The sequence below is a fragment of the Salvelinus sp. IW2-2015 genome, linkage group LG27 (genome assembly GCF_002910315.2).
Source record: "Salvelinus sp. IW2-2015 linkage group LG27, ASM291031v2, whole genome shotgun sequence".
NCBI lineage: Eukaryota > Metazoa > Chordata > Actinopteri > Salmoniformes > Salmonidae > Salvelinus > Salvelinus sp. IW2-2015.
Genome location: NC_036867.1, coordinates 26,215,980 through 26,232,142, shown reverse-complemented (window position 1 = coordinate 26,232,142; position 16,163 = coordinate 26,215,980). Strand labels below are relative to the sequence as shown.

Genomic DNA, 16,163 nt, shown 5'->3' with positions numbered 1-16,163 from the left:
CTCACAGGCTACAAGTGAAGAGAGACACATCGGGGACAAAACTGCGCATGTCCACATTTGCTTTTCGTCAGCCAGCAAGATGAGTAGGCCTAATGAACAGCAAAAGCAAAAGCACTAGCGTATGTCAATCTACTATCCCCATAGTACCAAAGCTGACCTATTCTGTGCGATAAATAAATATTCCAAACATAGTCTGGGAAAGTTGTGGGATGCCATAGATCCCAAAATAATACAACCATGAGCATCCAAAACATATTTTTACGCATTGTGGCTGACGCAACAGATCAGGTTTAGCTTTAAATGTTGTTCAACTATTAGGCTATTTCTTCATATTATAATGCACACATGGCAGTAGGCTATAAGCACGAATGTTCCATTAGCGGAAAACACCATTATCAAAAGTGACCGCAAATGCGATTTTGCATGTAATGCTTTTATTAGAAAGGTACATTTTTTGGGGTGAAATTATCTCCCRCAAACTTGAAACTCACTTGCTGCCTATGTATACCAGTTAGGCTCTACACGCCTTGTAAAGCAGATTCATGTGCTTCATTTTAAGTTATTTAGTGATACAAACCTTATCAAAACATATAGGCCTTTGGGGTAGGCTACATGAGGTGTGRGACTATGATTCAATAAAGGGCTTCTTGCCTTATGCTGGATAATATATAATTAACAAGTGAGAGGCTAATATTGTCACCCATCAGACTGTTCTTGATTTAATCTTGTCTTTACATATACTAAATCATATGTGTGAAATTTGTTTTGATTTAGGATGGACCATTATCATGAACCTGTCTCGAAACGGGCAGAAGGAAAAAATATATGTCATCTATGCACATAAATAGTGAATGGAGGACGCTTTTCCCGTCGTTAATTTTCATCCCAGCCAGGTAGGCTATACTCCTGTTGTAAAGGTAAGCAATGTGCTTAATATTAGGAAAGTTGAGAAATAAATATAGTAGGTCTAGCCTATAGAAAGCTGATGGGTTCCTCCTCTTTTTAATAGAGGCCATTACTCTGTTCTCTTGCGCAATTGCATAGCCTATAGAAATGTTGCGCAACATGAGCTCATGGGCTCTCATGAAGTATTTGATTATATTTTCGATGACATTTGCATTGATGTCAGAGTGATTAGAGGGACAATAGAGTGCTGAGTACCAGGCAGTTAGCAAGTTTGGTAGGCTACTAATGACCATCAGCAGCATCAGAGTTTGGAGAAGGCCTAATTACCGTGACTAAACGATCCCGTGGAATTTGACAGCCTTCATTGATTGTGACCGCTAGTGTGGTGCGTAACGGATACCCCAAGAGCCCTAGTCACAACCAGCTTTATTAACAGTAATTAGTCTTTGGAAAATTGTTGAGAACTGAGCCAGTTTGTCCCAATGCCATCTGAAAAGGTACCCATTTCACTTAACAATATAGGAGTGTTTGCTGTTGAAAGAGAGAAAGGTTACTGAAAGCCACTAATAGTGGGAGAGTTCTGTCTTTCTCCCCTCTCTCATTATCTCATTTCTATCTCCTCTCCCTTTGTCTAAGTGTGCTTGCTGTAGTCTGTTAGAGGCCTGCGGTTTTCTGTCCTTCCCGGTGGATATTCTAAATGAAAGCTAAATCATTTCTACTGCGCACATTATTTAGACTACACAGACTGCAGCTGCTGCCTCCCTCCTGCCTCTCTCTCTCTCTTCTCTCTCTCATCTCTCTCTTCTCTCTCTCTCTCTCTCTCTCATCTCTCTCTTCTCTTCCTCTGCTCTCTCTCTCGCTCTCTCTCTCGCTCTCTCTCTCGCTCTGCCTCCCTCCCTCCCTCCCACCTTTTCAGACAGCAGACAGGCTTGAAACATGTTCGCAGTAGAGCCATGTTTCAAACAGTGACCCCGAAGAGGTCCCATGTGTTGTCATGTTTTTTTCTCCAGAAAGGAGAGAGCGAGAGAGCATTTTTCTCTCAATAAATCCCTGACAGATATACGTTGGAGACTAATAATTCATTCAACACCTGCAAGTCCTGAGGAGAGTGGTAGGAGGAGGGGAGGAACAGGGGTAAAGAGAGGAGAGGGAAGAGCGCGGAGAGGGGGAGAGAGGAGAGGAGGGGAAACCAAGCTGGAATCCAACGTTCATTTACTGTATTTGTTTCAGAGGAACAAGTTCATTTTCACCACCAGTCAGGCTCTTTCATGCCCCTCTCTCTATCTCTCTCTCTCTCCCTCCCCATCGTTCTCTCTCTCTCTCTCTGTCTCGCTGTCTTTCGCTCTCCCCATCTCTCTCTCTCTCTCTTTCTCCACCTTATATGTTCTTAAAAATCTCCCCCCATGCAGCGAATCATAAAAACACTATTCTTAAAAAACATAACTCAAACAGTCCTGGCACGGCAGCTGACGGGTGTGTTGCATGCCATAGAGGTCAGTGTGTAATTCTGAGGGGCATATTTCATATTTGAATGTACTCTCCCTACCGGCCGTGTTGTATTAGCCATGTGTAATTACCATGGTGTGTCCCAAATGGCACCCTATTCCCTATTACTTTTGATAGGGCTCTGGCAGCTTAGAGTTCTGCTCCAGACCCAACCCAAGACCACTGACCCACTGTGACTATGAATCCAATAAGGATTTTGTTTAATTAATTTCTTTGTTTAATTTCTTATTTTAAAGAAAAGGCTCTGAATCTGAAAACACTGTTATTTTGTCTTGACCGCTCTAGAGGTGTGGGCGTGTGAGGGGAAGCTGGGCTAGCTCTTCTTCAGCAGAGTGTGGTCACCATTTCCCCTTACTGTAAACCACCTGGAGGCCTTCAGATATAGAAATAGAATGGAAATGTCCATTCTAGTAATTCTATTTCTATGGCCTTAGTCCTCTCTGGACCCTGGCTAGACCTATAGCCCTCTAGACCAGGGTGCTCCAGTCCATTACTGTATGGATGTTCTAATTAGCATAGTTCTATGCCCTCAGTAGTCCTTTCTGCGCTGCTTCTCAGCAGGCTGCTCCCCTCCACTACGTTGKTCCAGGCTGGACGTCTGGCTCTGGTCAAAAGTAGTGTACTATATAGGGAATAGGGTGCCATTTGAGACGCAACACATTACTGTTTCCACAATATAACAGAACCCAGTGGCCGGTCAGTCCGTGTGGACAGTCCACCCTGGCAGGTCATTGCCCAGCCCATTAGTCCAGCCACATAGGGACCTGAGAGGGGCCAGACTGAGCCAAGCCAAGCTGGCCGGAGCCAAGCCAAGTTGGGCCGAGCCAAGCCATGTTTGGAGAAAACAAGCGTGCGGCTCGCCCTTTGGTGATGGCTACAAGCTTGGCCTGGTCTGTTCTCTCTCTCTCTCTCTCTCTCTCTCTACTCTCTCCACTTATTTCGCTCTCCCCCTCCCRCTCTCTCTCTCTCTCCCCTATCTATCTCCCCCTCTACTTTCTTCCCCCTATCTATCTCCCCCTCTACTTTCTCCCTCTCTCCATCTACTTTATTCTCTCCTTCACTTTTTCTCCCCTCTTTCTCTCTCTGACTTTGTGGTACTTTTGTTTCTTTTTTTTGTTTCTCTCTCTCTCCTCCAACTGCTGTTGTTCCATGCTCCTTACACACACTGTTGTTAGTCAGTTCAGCCTCAGCCTCGCACACTGACCCAATGACCAGCATGACCCAGTAGTAACAGTTACTATTCTAACGTTTAAGAGTCTATAGCATTGATCTGTTCCCCAGTATTCACATTAAACAGGACGATTTGTATAGTTTTCCACGCTGTGTGGATGAGGTGGAGAGGAGAAGAGGGGAGGCAAGAGGAGAAGAGACCAAAGACCCCCAGACCAAAACGCCTTATGAAGGGTCTGCTCTTGATTCCGTGGTGATTGCTTTTCCACATCTCTACCTCCCTCCCTCCCTCCCCTCCACCTCATCCAGTGTACCTTTAAATATTTTATAATATGACATGACTGTTCGGATTTCCAAGTTGTAAATTAATGAGAGAAACAGATGCCCCTGTAGCTTGCCTGTAGGCTGTAGTAGTTGGTAGCTTATAGCTGGACCTGTAGGTTTTAGGTCCAGGGCTTGGAAGGTCAGGACAGAGACCCCAGGCATACAGGGCAGTAAGCTTATCACACTGAACTCTCTCACCTCTATCTTCGGGCTCTCCCTTTTTCTCTCATGTCCACTCTCTCTCTATTTCTATCTCTGTTTATCTCTGGGGTGTTAACATCTTCCTCTGTGTAATGTTATCTTCATACATCCTATGTCTGTCTGTCTCTTCGGAATTCCAAGGACCTTGAAGAACACACATCCAAATCTAAACCAGAGCAGTTAGTAACATATGACAGAAGATAGGCTCTTTCTTTCTCTCTCTCGCAGCAGCCTCATGAACTCAGCCACTGTCTGTCCCAAAGTGTCCCATGATTACCCCCACCAACTAATCCAATCTGCCACTACACACATCCCTTCCTCCATCCTTCCTCCCTTCCCTGGCTTGGTCTGTCAGTCAGGGGATGAGTGTTTTCAATCAATCACTTTGGGAACTAATGTTTCCACTTCAGTTCAGCTCAGTCCACTCTAGAGAAGTCCTTCAATTCAATACATGTTCCTGATTGTGCATGAGAGTGACTCAGTGTTAATAGCCTCTCAGTGAGTGTGTTGGAGGTTTCTGTGTGTGGTCAGAGTGAGTGTTAGGTATGTGTCTGTGAGGGATGTTAAATTAAGAGTTTTGCTCTGTGTGTGTGTGTGTGTGTGTATGTGTGCGTAAGCCAAGCGTTGTCTGGGCTATAGGAGGGCTGTTGCTAGGGCGTGCACAATTACCGTATAACTGTGTAATCGACGGTTATGGATGAAAACCATCATGAAAATATAATAAAATAACAGTCATAACCATTTGGGGGGGACGGGGGTGTCGTATGAACAGCTGACTGAATGACCACAATGCAGCAGCACACATAGAAATATAATGAATGGAACGGGCTTGGAACCTCTAACCCTGGCAATTTGGCTGGTAAACTCATGGGTGCACTCAATGGATGCCTGGTATTGTAATGCAATTATTTKCATGGTAATGTAGAATGTTCATTCAAATTATGTTAACTGATATGGCTCATGCAAGGGAATGTATTGAGTTGAATCAACAAATCACAGCACATATTTTACTTCCTGCTTTGCTCCTATTGGTACACTCGCAATTGCCGCCAGTCCACCTATTATGTCTTCATTGACTTGAATGGGGATGCCCGTTCTATTCATTCCATTTCTATAGCAGCACATGCAGTCAGGAGCAGAGGAGAGAAGAAAACGTTTGTCTATTTTTTGCTATTCTAGCAGTTATTACGGTGACCGTGGTCATTTGGCTAGCCATTTACCGTCATCCAAAAGGCCCTCGTCAAAGTGCACTAGTGGGGAATAGGGTGCCATTTTGGATGCAGCCTTTGTGTTCCCTCAGACGGTTGTTTCCCTGGTCTTAATCTGGTTCTCTTTAAATATAATTTTATAAAATCCATTCTTGTAAGCCAGTTGAGTCCCTGTGCAGTTGTCTGCTGCTGTTTGTTTTAAGGAGATTGAGATGGTCTGTGGTTCAGATGGACACTGAGTAGCTTTTAATTCAGCACCAGGGCCAGACACTGACCTACTCACCAGGCAGCATAGACCTAGACCAGACCCAATACACTACTTAGACCCACCAGAACACTGACGCCTCTCCAGAATACACTGAGTATACCAAATATTAGGAACATCTTCCGCCCGTGTTGACTCCAATGCTTCCCACAGTTGAATCAAGTTGGCTGGATGTTCTTTGGGGGGATTCTTGGACCATTCTTGATACAGAAAGGCACTTAAATGTTTTTCTTTCCCATTCGCCCTCTGAATGGCACACATATACAATCCATGTCTCAATTGTCTTGAAGCTTAAAAATCCTTCTTTAATCCTTAAGAGTCTATTCAGGCCCCCGTGAATCAATCTAAGTAACATAATCCCCATTGAAATCCGTCAGTTTAAAGTAGAGAGATTTTTTTTGRATGGGCTGCGTCTCAATCTGCCGCATCAACCAATGTGGACCTTCCGCATCTGCGGTGGAATGTGTCTAAGCTACAGCGGTGTTTGTCAGACCGTGAGACATCCCTCAAATCGGTCTTCTCACAAAAACGTTTGTAGTGTCCAAACGGTTTGGCCTACAAACTAATGTGGACTAGTCTGAAGGTAACCCATTCTGAAGGTAACCCATACAAACGAATGGAAGTATGGAGGTAGTTGTGTGCCAACAAAAAAAGGGGTTAAACTTAAAAAAWATATATATATATTTCCTGAGCTTTCTTATACCTCCAAGATATAGAACAGACACTTCAAAACCTTACTCCTTATTATTCATTTTTAGACTGTCTTTTTTCCCATTTATGAATGTGTTATTCAATGTGTTTCTATGGGCTAAGTAGTAAAGGCCAAATTGAACTGCTTCACATTTTAGAGGTTAATTAACCTGTTTCCTCACCTTCATCTACAATGATTGAAGAGAATTTAACAAGTGACATCAATAAGGGATCAAAGCTTTCACCTGGATTCACCTTGTCAGTCTGTGTCATGGAAAGAGCAGGTGTTCTTATTGTTTTGTATACCAGTCAAAAGTATATTAGAACACCTACTCATTCAAGGGATTTTCTTTATTTGTACTATTTTCTACATTGTGAAATTGTAGTGAAGACATCAAAACAATGAAATAACGCATATGGATATGCATATGGATTTTTTTTTTTTWWATCAAATCAAAATATATTTTATATTTGAGATTCTTCAAATAGCCACCCGTTGCCTTGATAACAGCTTTGCACGCTCTTGGCATTCTCTCAACGAGCTTCATGAGGTAGTCACCTGGAATGCATTTCAATTAACAGATGTGGGATTTCTTTCCTTCTTAATGCGTTTGAGCCAATCAGTTGTGTTGTGACAAGGTAGGGGGGGTATACAGAGATAGCCCTATTTGGTAAAAGACAAAGTCCATATTATGGCAAGAAGAGCTCAAATGAGCAAAGAGAAACGACAGTCCATCATTACTTTAAGACATGAAGGTCAGTCAATAGGGAACATTTCAAGAACTTTGAATGTTTCTTCAAGTACAGTCGCAAAAACCATCAAGTGCTATGATGAAACTGGCTATCATGAGGACCACCACAGGAATGGAAGACCCAGAGTTACTTCTGCTGCAGAGGATACGTTTATTAGAGTTACCAGGCTCAGAAATTGCAGCTCAAATAAATGTTTCACAGTTCAAGTAACAGACACATCTCAACATCAACTGTTCAGAGGAGACAGGCGTCTCACAAAGACACGTCGGCTGGAACCAAAAATCGCAAATTTTTGGAGAAAAAGGAGACATTTCCACCGGTCTAATTTCCTTTGCTCGTGTTTCCTGGCCCAATCAAGTCTCTTCTTCTTATTGGTGTCCTTTAGTAGAGGGTGAACTGATGATCTCTGCATGTGTATTTCCCACCGTAAAGCATGGAGGAGGAGGTGTTATGGTGTGGGGGTGCTTTGCTGGTGACACTGTCTGTGATTTATTTTGAATTAAAGGCACACGTAACCAGCATGGCTACCACAGAATTCTGCAGCGATACGWCATCCCATCTGGTTTGCACTTAGTGGGACTATCATTTGTTTTTCAACAGGACAATGAGTTTTATCAAGAAGGAGAGTGATGGAGTGCTGCATCAGATGACATGGCCTCCACAATTCCACGACCTCAACCAAATTGAGATGTTTTGGGATGAGTCGGACCGCAGAGTGAAGGAAAAGCAGCCAACAAGTGCTCAGCATATGTGGGAACTCTTTCAAGACTGTTGGAAAAGCATTCCAGGTGAAGCTGGTTGAGAGAATGCCAAGAGTGCAAAGCTGTCATGAAGGCAATGGGTGGCTATTTGAAGAATCTCAAATATAAAATATATTTTGATTTGTTTAACATCTTTTTGGTTACTACATGATTCCATGTGTTATTTCATAGTTTTGAATTCTTCACTCTTATTCTACAATGTAGAAAATAGTAAAAATAAAGAAAAAACCTTGAATGAGTAGGTGTTCTAAAACTTTTGACCGGTAGTGTATGGTCCCAATACAACCACGCTCCACTTAGTCCTAGGACATCAGGTCTTAGACTGAGGCCTTTCCATCCAGACCCAATACTAGACTGACAATTACACTCACTAAAGCCTTTCCAGAACCAAAACAGCCAGTACTTAACCAACATACTGAGGCCCTTTCAGACTCAAAAACTAGAACCCTTGTAATAAGGTTGAAAAAATACTTGAATTGGGATAAAAGCTAAAATTGGATTTCGGTACAGACTGAGATTGATTTATTTGTGGGATTAATTGCATGTGTGTGACAGTTCCTGGAACAACAAGAAGTGCTGAGACAAAGGCAGGTAATGCTGAGCCGTGAGAGGAAGTGGCTTATTGCCTCCTGCTGACCTGTTCTGGTCTGGTCCAGTGAAGGGCTCTCTGTAGACATGAGCAGCTCAACACCATGGTCGCTTTAACCTGGGTTGGTGATAATTTCCCTAGAAGTTTCTAGAAGTTCCTTGCCCCCTCATCTCCCCCTTGAGAACTTTGAGGGTATTTAGCTATTTGTGTCTGTGTGTGCGAATGTGTTTGAGTGTGGCTGTCTGTCGTTCTGTGTGTGTGTTTTGTTTGTCTCTCACAGTGTGTGTGTGATCTGATGACTGCTGACTGTGTCGTTTCCTCCTCTTTCCCTCTCTTTGTGCCTCCAGATCTGTATGAGCTGCTGTCTGCCCTGCCCTCCCAGCTCCAGCCCCATGTTGACAGCCCAGACGACAGCACCTTTATACACGACATGTTCGGAGAGAGGAGCCTCCACTCGCTGGTCAAGGTAAACCTACTCTACGTCTTCCTATTTTCCGCTCTTCATCCTCTAAAGAGGGGTGTGTGTGCATGCTTGTGTAACAGTTTAACTTTAGTCCGACCCCTCGCCCCGACCGCGAACCAGGGACCCTCTGCACAAAACAACAACAGTCACCCACGAAGCATCGTTACCCATCGCTCCACAAAGGCCGCGGCTCTTGCAGAGCAAGGGGAACCACTACTTCAAGGTCTCAAAGCGAGTGACGTCACCGTTTGAAAGGCTATTAGCGCGCACCACCGCTAACTAGCTAGCCATTTCACATCGGTTACATTCACCCCCCTTTTGACCTCCTCCTTTTCCGCAGCAACCAGTGATCCGGGTCAACAGCTCAATGTAACAGTATAACCTTAGTCTGTCCCCTCGCCCAGACCCGGGCGCGAACCAGAGACCTTCTGCACACATCAACAACAGTCACCCACGAAGCATCGTTACCCATCGCTCCACAAAGGCCGCGGCTCTTGCAGAGCAAGGGGAACCACTACTTCAAGGTCTCAAAGCGAGTGACGTCACCGTTTGAAAGGCTATTAGCGCACACCACCGCTAACTAGCTAGCCATTTCACATCGGTTACACTTGCATGTGTATGTAAGGGTAGCGTTAGGATCATCAAGAGATCCTTTTATTTTTCTCTCTCTCCCCCTCTCCCTTTCTTTGTTCTACACTTTAAAAAAGGCGATATCTAGAACCAAAAAGGGTTATTCGGCTGTCCCCATAGGAGAACCCTTTGAAGGACCACTTTTTATTCCAGATAGATCCCTTTTGGGTTCCATGTAGACCCCTTTCCACAGAGGGTTTTACATAGAGCCAAAAATAGTTCTACCTGGAACCAAAATGGGTTCTCCTATGGGAACAACCACAGAACCCTTTTGGAATCCTTTTTTCGAAGAGTTTACTCTTTCTTTGTCTTTTTTCCTCCCTCCATCTCTCTCACCTATCATGTCCCTCTCCCTTTCTCTCACACACACTCCTCCTTCTTTCTCAGTCACCCTCTTTTCCTCCTCTCTCTCTCTCAAGTCACTGTCTCCTTTCCTCTCTTTCTCTCTATCTGAAGTGGTTCTCTGGGCCAGGCCAGGCGGCAGGGTTGTTAAAACAGATAGCTCCGGAGATGAGGAGATGAGCACACTTGATAACTTTATTTCGCTGGCAAACAGTTCTAATGAGGGAACCACATGCCTTCAGTACAGCAGGCTGCAGTCTGTCTGCAGTTTGTCTGTCCCCCTCTCTGTGTGTGTCTGCAGACTACAGCAGCCTTCTATACTGTAGTCTGCCGACTATAGCAGCACCACTCCTCCCTCTATTCTGTAATTCATCCCTCTATCCTCCCTCTATTTATTTACTCTCCCTCTATTCCTCCCTCTGTTCTTAGGGATAAAGCCCAGGGTTTACATGCAGTATCAACCTCCACGACTAGTGCTTACTTTTCTTCTTTTCATCTTTAGTATTACGTTTACAGGTGTGTATTTTGAGATTTTGGCAATTAGTTGTCTACTTCAGATGAACTCGTGGATACTATTTTTGTGTGGGCGTCCAGTATGAAGTTTGAGMTAGTTTCACGAGCCAATGCTAGTGTTAGCGCAAAGACTGGACGTGTTGTTGATCAGCTAGCATCCCGAACTATGCCTTTAATAAGTTCTGAAGTACTGTAAAAAAAAAAAAAGAAGGTCAGTCAGTAGCAGCCAGTTTTTGACTAGTCTGTTTGGCTGCCATCTTTGTGTCATAGACACGGGAAGGGAGGGGGAGAGATAATTGACATCATATTCTTCCTCCCCTCACTATCGAAACCTTTTCTCTATTAGCACGTGTTTGTCCAGGATCCAGGTTGTGCTTTGCCAACGCAAGCAGTGGGTTTTTATGTGTGCATCCTGAATGGCACCCTATTCCCTATAGTGCACTACTTTATAGGGAATAATGTGTGACTTAGGACACATTTATGAAATAGCTCAGATGCTTGGGTAAAGACCTGAGGTTGACTTAGGAAACCAAACAGGGACATGTTATGCTCAGTTTGTTATGCATGACTTTGGACTAAGGCATTTTCACCAGATAATGATGGGTAGGTCTGCGTATGTTCAAAGTGCAGATTGTGTCAGCCCAAAGAAAAGCTCATGTAAAATGGTACAGATATAATTATGGTAAAGATTGTGGTCACATTTCCATAACATTTAGGCAGGCATGTGGGTGGACCTCACCTGGGGCCTCATTTATAAACGTTGCGTAGGCACAAAAGAAGGCGTATGCCACTTTCTAAGCAAACTTGACGGGAGAATGTGCGGTCCTCCACGGACACTTTGACCCATACGTACGCACATAAACTGGAAAAATGAGAAACTGCGACTCCGATGGCAGAAGGATGAAACTCGAGAAACGGTGTGAAATTGATACCATTGTGTAAAATAAATCGAAATATTACCTCTCACGTATTATATATGAAGAGTTCCCTGGAGTGCACATAAAAAAACACACACACACAAAAACATGATTTAGGATAATAAATACAAACGGAGATGTCGGTTTTTGCAAAAGAACCCCTCAAAATGTTGTACAGTTTAATTGGGAATCATATTTAATTGGATCTGTAATTATTAAACAATACTTGCATGTTATAAAATTTATTCTCATAAATAATAAGGTGAACAGTAGGACAAATTACGATTAAACTGAGCTGTTTTCGATGCCTCAGTCGGGCAGATACGAGTGCGCAGTTTCATATATTGTTATCACATGTTCGTTGCGCAATACTGTCAATGTGATAATGGCCCTGTCATTGTCAGTTACAATCAGGGTAATTACCACACCTTGTAGTGTGTGCGTGTTGGTGGCAGGGAAGTCAGGCGCAGGGGAACGAACTTGGTATAAAACGGAGTCGTTTAATAAGTGCTGACCAAACTCCAAAAAACAAAATATATAAAAATAACAAAGTGCGTACAAAACCCGTCGCACACCAACACATACTAGCACAATCACATACAAATTGAACAATCTCCGACAAAGACATGAGGGGAAACAGAGGGTTAAATACACAACATGTAATTGATGGGATTGGAACCAGGTGTGAAGGAAGACAAGACAAAACCAATGGAAAATGAAAAATGGATCAGTGATGGCTAGAAGGTCGGTGATGTCGACCGCCGAACACCCGAACAAGGAGAGGGACCGACTTCGGCGGAAGTCGTGACACACCCGAAGGTGTTACGCAATTGGGTAGCTTTGACAATCAAATGGGTGGATATAAAAAGGCATGCAATTACAATGCGTAATGACACACAATGGCTGCTTTGGCACTGTTGGAAGATTTGGCGATTGGAAGAATTCGGAGAGAGCGAATTTTCAGAGACCAGCAAGATTTACTGGCCGATGATGAGTGGCTTATGAGCCGGTTCTGATTACCAAGAGATGTTCTCTTGGATCTCTGTGCTGTAGTGGGCCCAGCTTTACAGAGAAGCACCTGCAGAATCCAAGCCGTGCCTGTCCCACTCCAACTCCTTGGCAACCACTTCAACTCCTTGGCAACCTCGTTAATAGCGTCAATGGTGTCTTTTTGCGTTTGCAGGACTGCATCTGTGAGGACACGGCCGCTGGAGGGTTGTGACGGACGAGGTGCAGTGGAGACGCTGGGGCTGGACACACTCAGCTCCTGCTCAGCTGCAGCACCACTGATTCCGCTGGAACACACAGTGACTGAAAACAATAGAAGATAAATAGAAGATAAATGTTTAAACACAATTTGAATGCATTTGGTTTACTCTATTCAAACGAGGGAATACTAATTACATATCATCCGGTGCGTCTTGCATGTCTGTGTCCCCCTCCACCTCCGTCACTACTCCACTCAGGAGGGATTCCCCTTAATACCGGCAAGTCGCTCATCAAGGGGGTTGAGCTCCGATATCCCCTTTCCGCCGCCCGTGGCTTTGCGCTTTTTGGCCTCCACTTTTATGTCGGACCACTTCCTTTTTATTTCTGAGGGTCTGACCTTCTGAGCCAGCAGCATTCACAGCGTCCGCCACATGCTGCCACTCTAACACCTTTTTGGCATTTGTAATGCCCACACTGTGTCCACCAAACAATATATTTTTTCATGCTACAACCTCCCCTACAAGAACTTCCATTTCACACTGGGTGAATTTTAATTTTTTTGCCTTTCTGTCTGGATTTGCTGTCATTGTCGTCATGCAGTTTGGATGAATATTAATTAGGGGCGTTTGACTGACTATTTATAGACAACTATGTGTGTTAAAAATGGTGGCACAAGACGCTCGCTCACGTGCACCAAGTTGATTGTGATTTATAAAGGGAAACCGCCGTGGGACATGCGTGCTCACTGTTATATAAATCAGAATGTTTGCGTAAGCACTTTCTGTGTTTCGTCCATACGCCACTTTTTGTTGTGAATCCTCCGCACAGTTTTATGAGGCCCCTGGTCTTTGACCACACAGGATCATGGCTGATCAGGGTTATTCCCTATTATACATCTCTCCTGGGGAAGGAAACTCTGTCTGTCTGTGTGGGGAAAGTGATATGTTCATGTTCCTTCACTGGTTCCCAAACCTAAACCCTGAAAGAGCTCAAAGCCTGTGTCTATTCACAGTGACAGACCTCAGGCTGTTGAAGTTGTTGAAAAGTTTGAACTTTGCAGAGCCTTGGCTTTGCAGTACCTGTAGTTCCCTAGTAGGGGGAGTCTGTTAAGAGAAAGGAAAACCTCAACTACCCATTGCCAGCTACTGAGTCTCAATAGAACAGTGCAGGTAGATGGGACCTGAATTGACTGGGATAAGTGTTTTGGGTTTCGGGAAATGCCAGTCTGATGTGCGAGTCTGAGAGACTGGTGGCTGGTGAGGAGCCAACAGAGCAAATCTTGGAAGTCATACACTCCTTCTCCTCCTTTCTTCCAGCTCTCCCTCTTGAAAAACGTTTGAAACCTTCAACAGAGGAGAGCCCACCAACAAGCTATGTGATTGTCAAGGGCTGACAGTTAGGATTGGAAGGAGGGTGGGAGTGGGAAGAGGGCTCAGCGGCAGTTGCTTTTTAAATGTTTAATATTCTGAGTCCTGGTAATGAATTGGCACCAGCCACTTAGCAATGTGAATTCCACCACCACCATCAGGCCACCAACTTTCTGAGCCAACCTGTCACCGACTCCCTGCGACCGGCTGCCTGGCTCTCACACTGTGGTTCACGTCAGCTGCAATCTATAAATACCCACAAGATTTACAGCCTAATGTGGCCTGATTTGCCGTCGCTACTGTAGCGTAATATATACCCTATTAAAGAAGAATGATGTCCCGCCCCGGCCCGCCCAGCCGTGAAGCAGGGCAATAAGTCAGGGTGACGTGAAAGAGAGCACGCACATTTATCTTCTTCCTCCAAGACAAGACCATTTATATTTTTAGTGTTCTTTGTTTCACTTTCTTGCTCTCTTTCTTTTCTCAAAGAAAGCTGAGTTGAATGAGCTGTTAGCGTGTCTTAGTAATGAAGGCTGAATGGAGAGGTGTTTGTTCTAATCCTGCTTTAGACAGACAGGCTGGCCTGTTACTGTGTGTTTCCTTCTTCCCTGGTACCCGAATGTCAGCCCGACAGACCCTGCCAGACATAGATACAGAGAGACAGAGAGAGACAGCGTACAGTACCGGACAACCCTCTCACCTTACAGGGGAGCCTGTCTGGCAGAAAGAAACCGCCGTTGCTCAGGTGAACATGGCTATCGTCAGTGACACCATTTAAACCCTACTACCCGATCTCACACACACACACACACACACACTTCTGCAGATCCAGAGTCCACCCGTCACTACACAGGGCTGAGAAATAGAGGTATTGGAAGAGGCTAATAGCAGAGAAAACATCCTAGTAATCTGACGTTTAAACAGCTCAGGCTGTTCCTGCTCATATGGTAACCATCAGGTCTCACCTGGGTTATTGTGGAGCATCGAATGGCTGGGTGCCTGGTTAGGACTAAATCCCTAGCCGGGGTTAGAAGAAGACTGGGAGGGAGGGAGCGATAGCGAGAGAGGGGTTGCAGAGGTAGAAGAAGACCGGGAGGGAGGGAGGGAGGGAGGGAGCGATAGCGAGAGAGGGGTTGCACTGCGTTTCCCAAACTAGGGGTTGTGGCTTCCCAATGAACAATGAACTCCCTGAACTTCCCAATACCTTTCTAATGCATTTCAAACCATACTTCTTTCAGATTTGAAATACTATTGCAAATCAGTTTTTAAATTTTTTGATAGACTTTCATAGCTCCAATTTTAACAATGTAGTTTTTTACATGTTGAGGTTGTGCAAAATGCCCTTCCAGACAGACAGTTGGGCCCCTAGCGTCCCTGTTAATCAGATTATGTCATGGAGATGAAACAAATATTGTCTAATATAGTCTTTCAGCCGAGGCCAAGTTCACAGAGTTTGCATCCCAAATAGCACCCCATTCCCATTATAGTGCACTACTTTTGACCAGGGACCCATAGCGCACTATATATCGAATAGGGTGCCATTTGGGGTGCATCCAGAGCCTATGCACAATGCACTACTTTGCAGACTTTTAATCGGCACGGCAACGGCCCCAGCTGCATGACAGAAAGTAGAGCCTATACTGGATGTGTAATAGCCCGGTGTGTGTTTCCGAGCTAAAACGACACAGACATTCTTCTTCCTTTCAAATTAAAGTGAGTTACTCAAGTGTGTTTTCTATAAATTCCTCCCTTTCTTACTGTTCCCTCGCCAAGTTCCTCGCTCCACAAAAAGCCACAGGAAATATAATACAACGTTCAATTTCCACCTGAATCAGGTGCGGGGTGGTCAGAGACCAAGTTTCTGTCAGCAGGCCTTCAGCGTGAGCCCTGAGCAGCCTCGTTTGTGGTCGGTCAGTTTTCCCTTTAATTCTGCTCTAGTTAGATGCTAATAGGCTAGGCTTGGCAGTCAGTCAACTGCATCCTAAGTGGCACCCTATTCCCTATATAGTGCACTACTTTTGACCAGGATCCATAGGGCTATGGTCAAAAGTAGTGCATTATATAGGGAATAGGGTGCCATTTGCGATGAAGCCTCAGTTGCTTCCCTCCCTGATATGAATAAAATTCAATTGTATTTGTCACATGCGCTGAATACAACCTTACAGTGAAATGCTTACAAGCCCTTAACCAACAGTGCAATTTTAAGAAAAATACAAAAATGTGTCAATGTGCAGGGGCACCGGTTAGTCGAGGTAATTGAGGTAATATATACATGTAGGTATTAAAGTGACTATGCATAGATAATAACAGAGAGTAGCAGCAGTGTAAAGGGGGGGGGGGCAGTGCAAA

General features: G+C 44.4%; 1 protein-coding gene across 1 annotated transcript in view; it reads left to right on the top strand.

The window, feature by feature from the left end:
* Positions 1-16,163, top strand: part of LOC111953746 (MAGUK p55 subfamily member 7-like) — a 255,668-nt gene that overhangs the window by 102,093 nt on the left and 137,412 nt on the right. Inside the window, 1 exon segment of the mRNA XM_070435462.1 lies at positions 8,721-8,839. Within this exon segment, the coding sequence (XP_070291563.1) occupies positions 8,721-8,839 (119 nt within the window).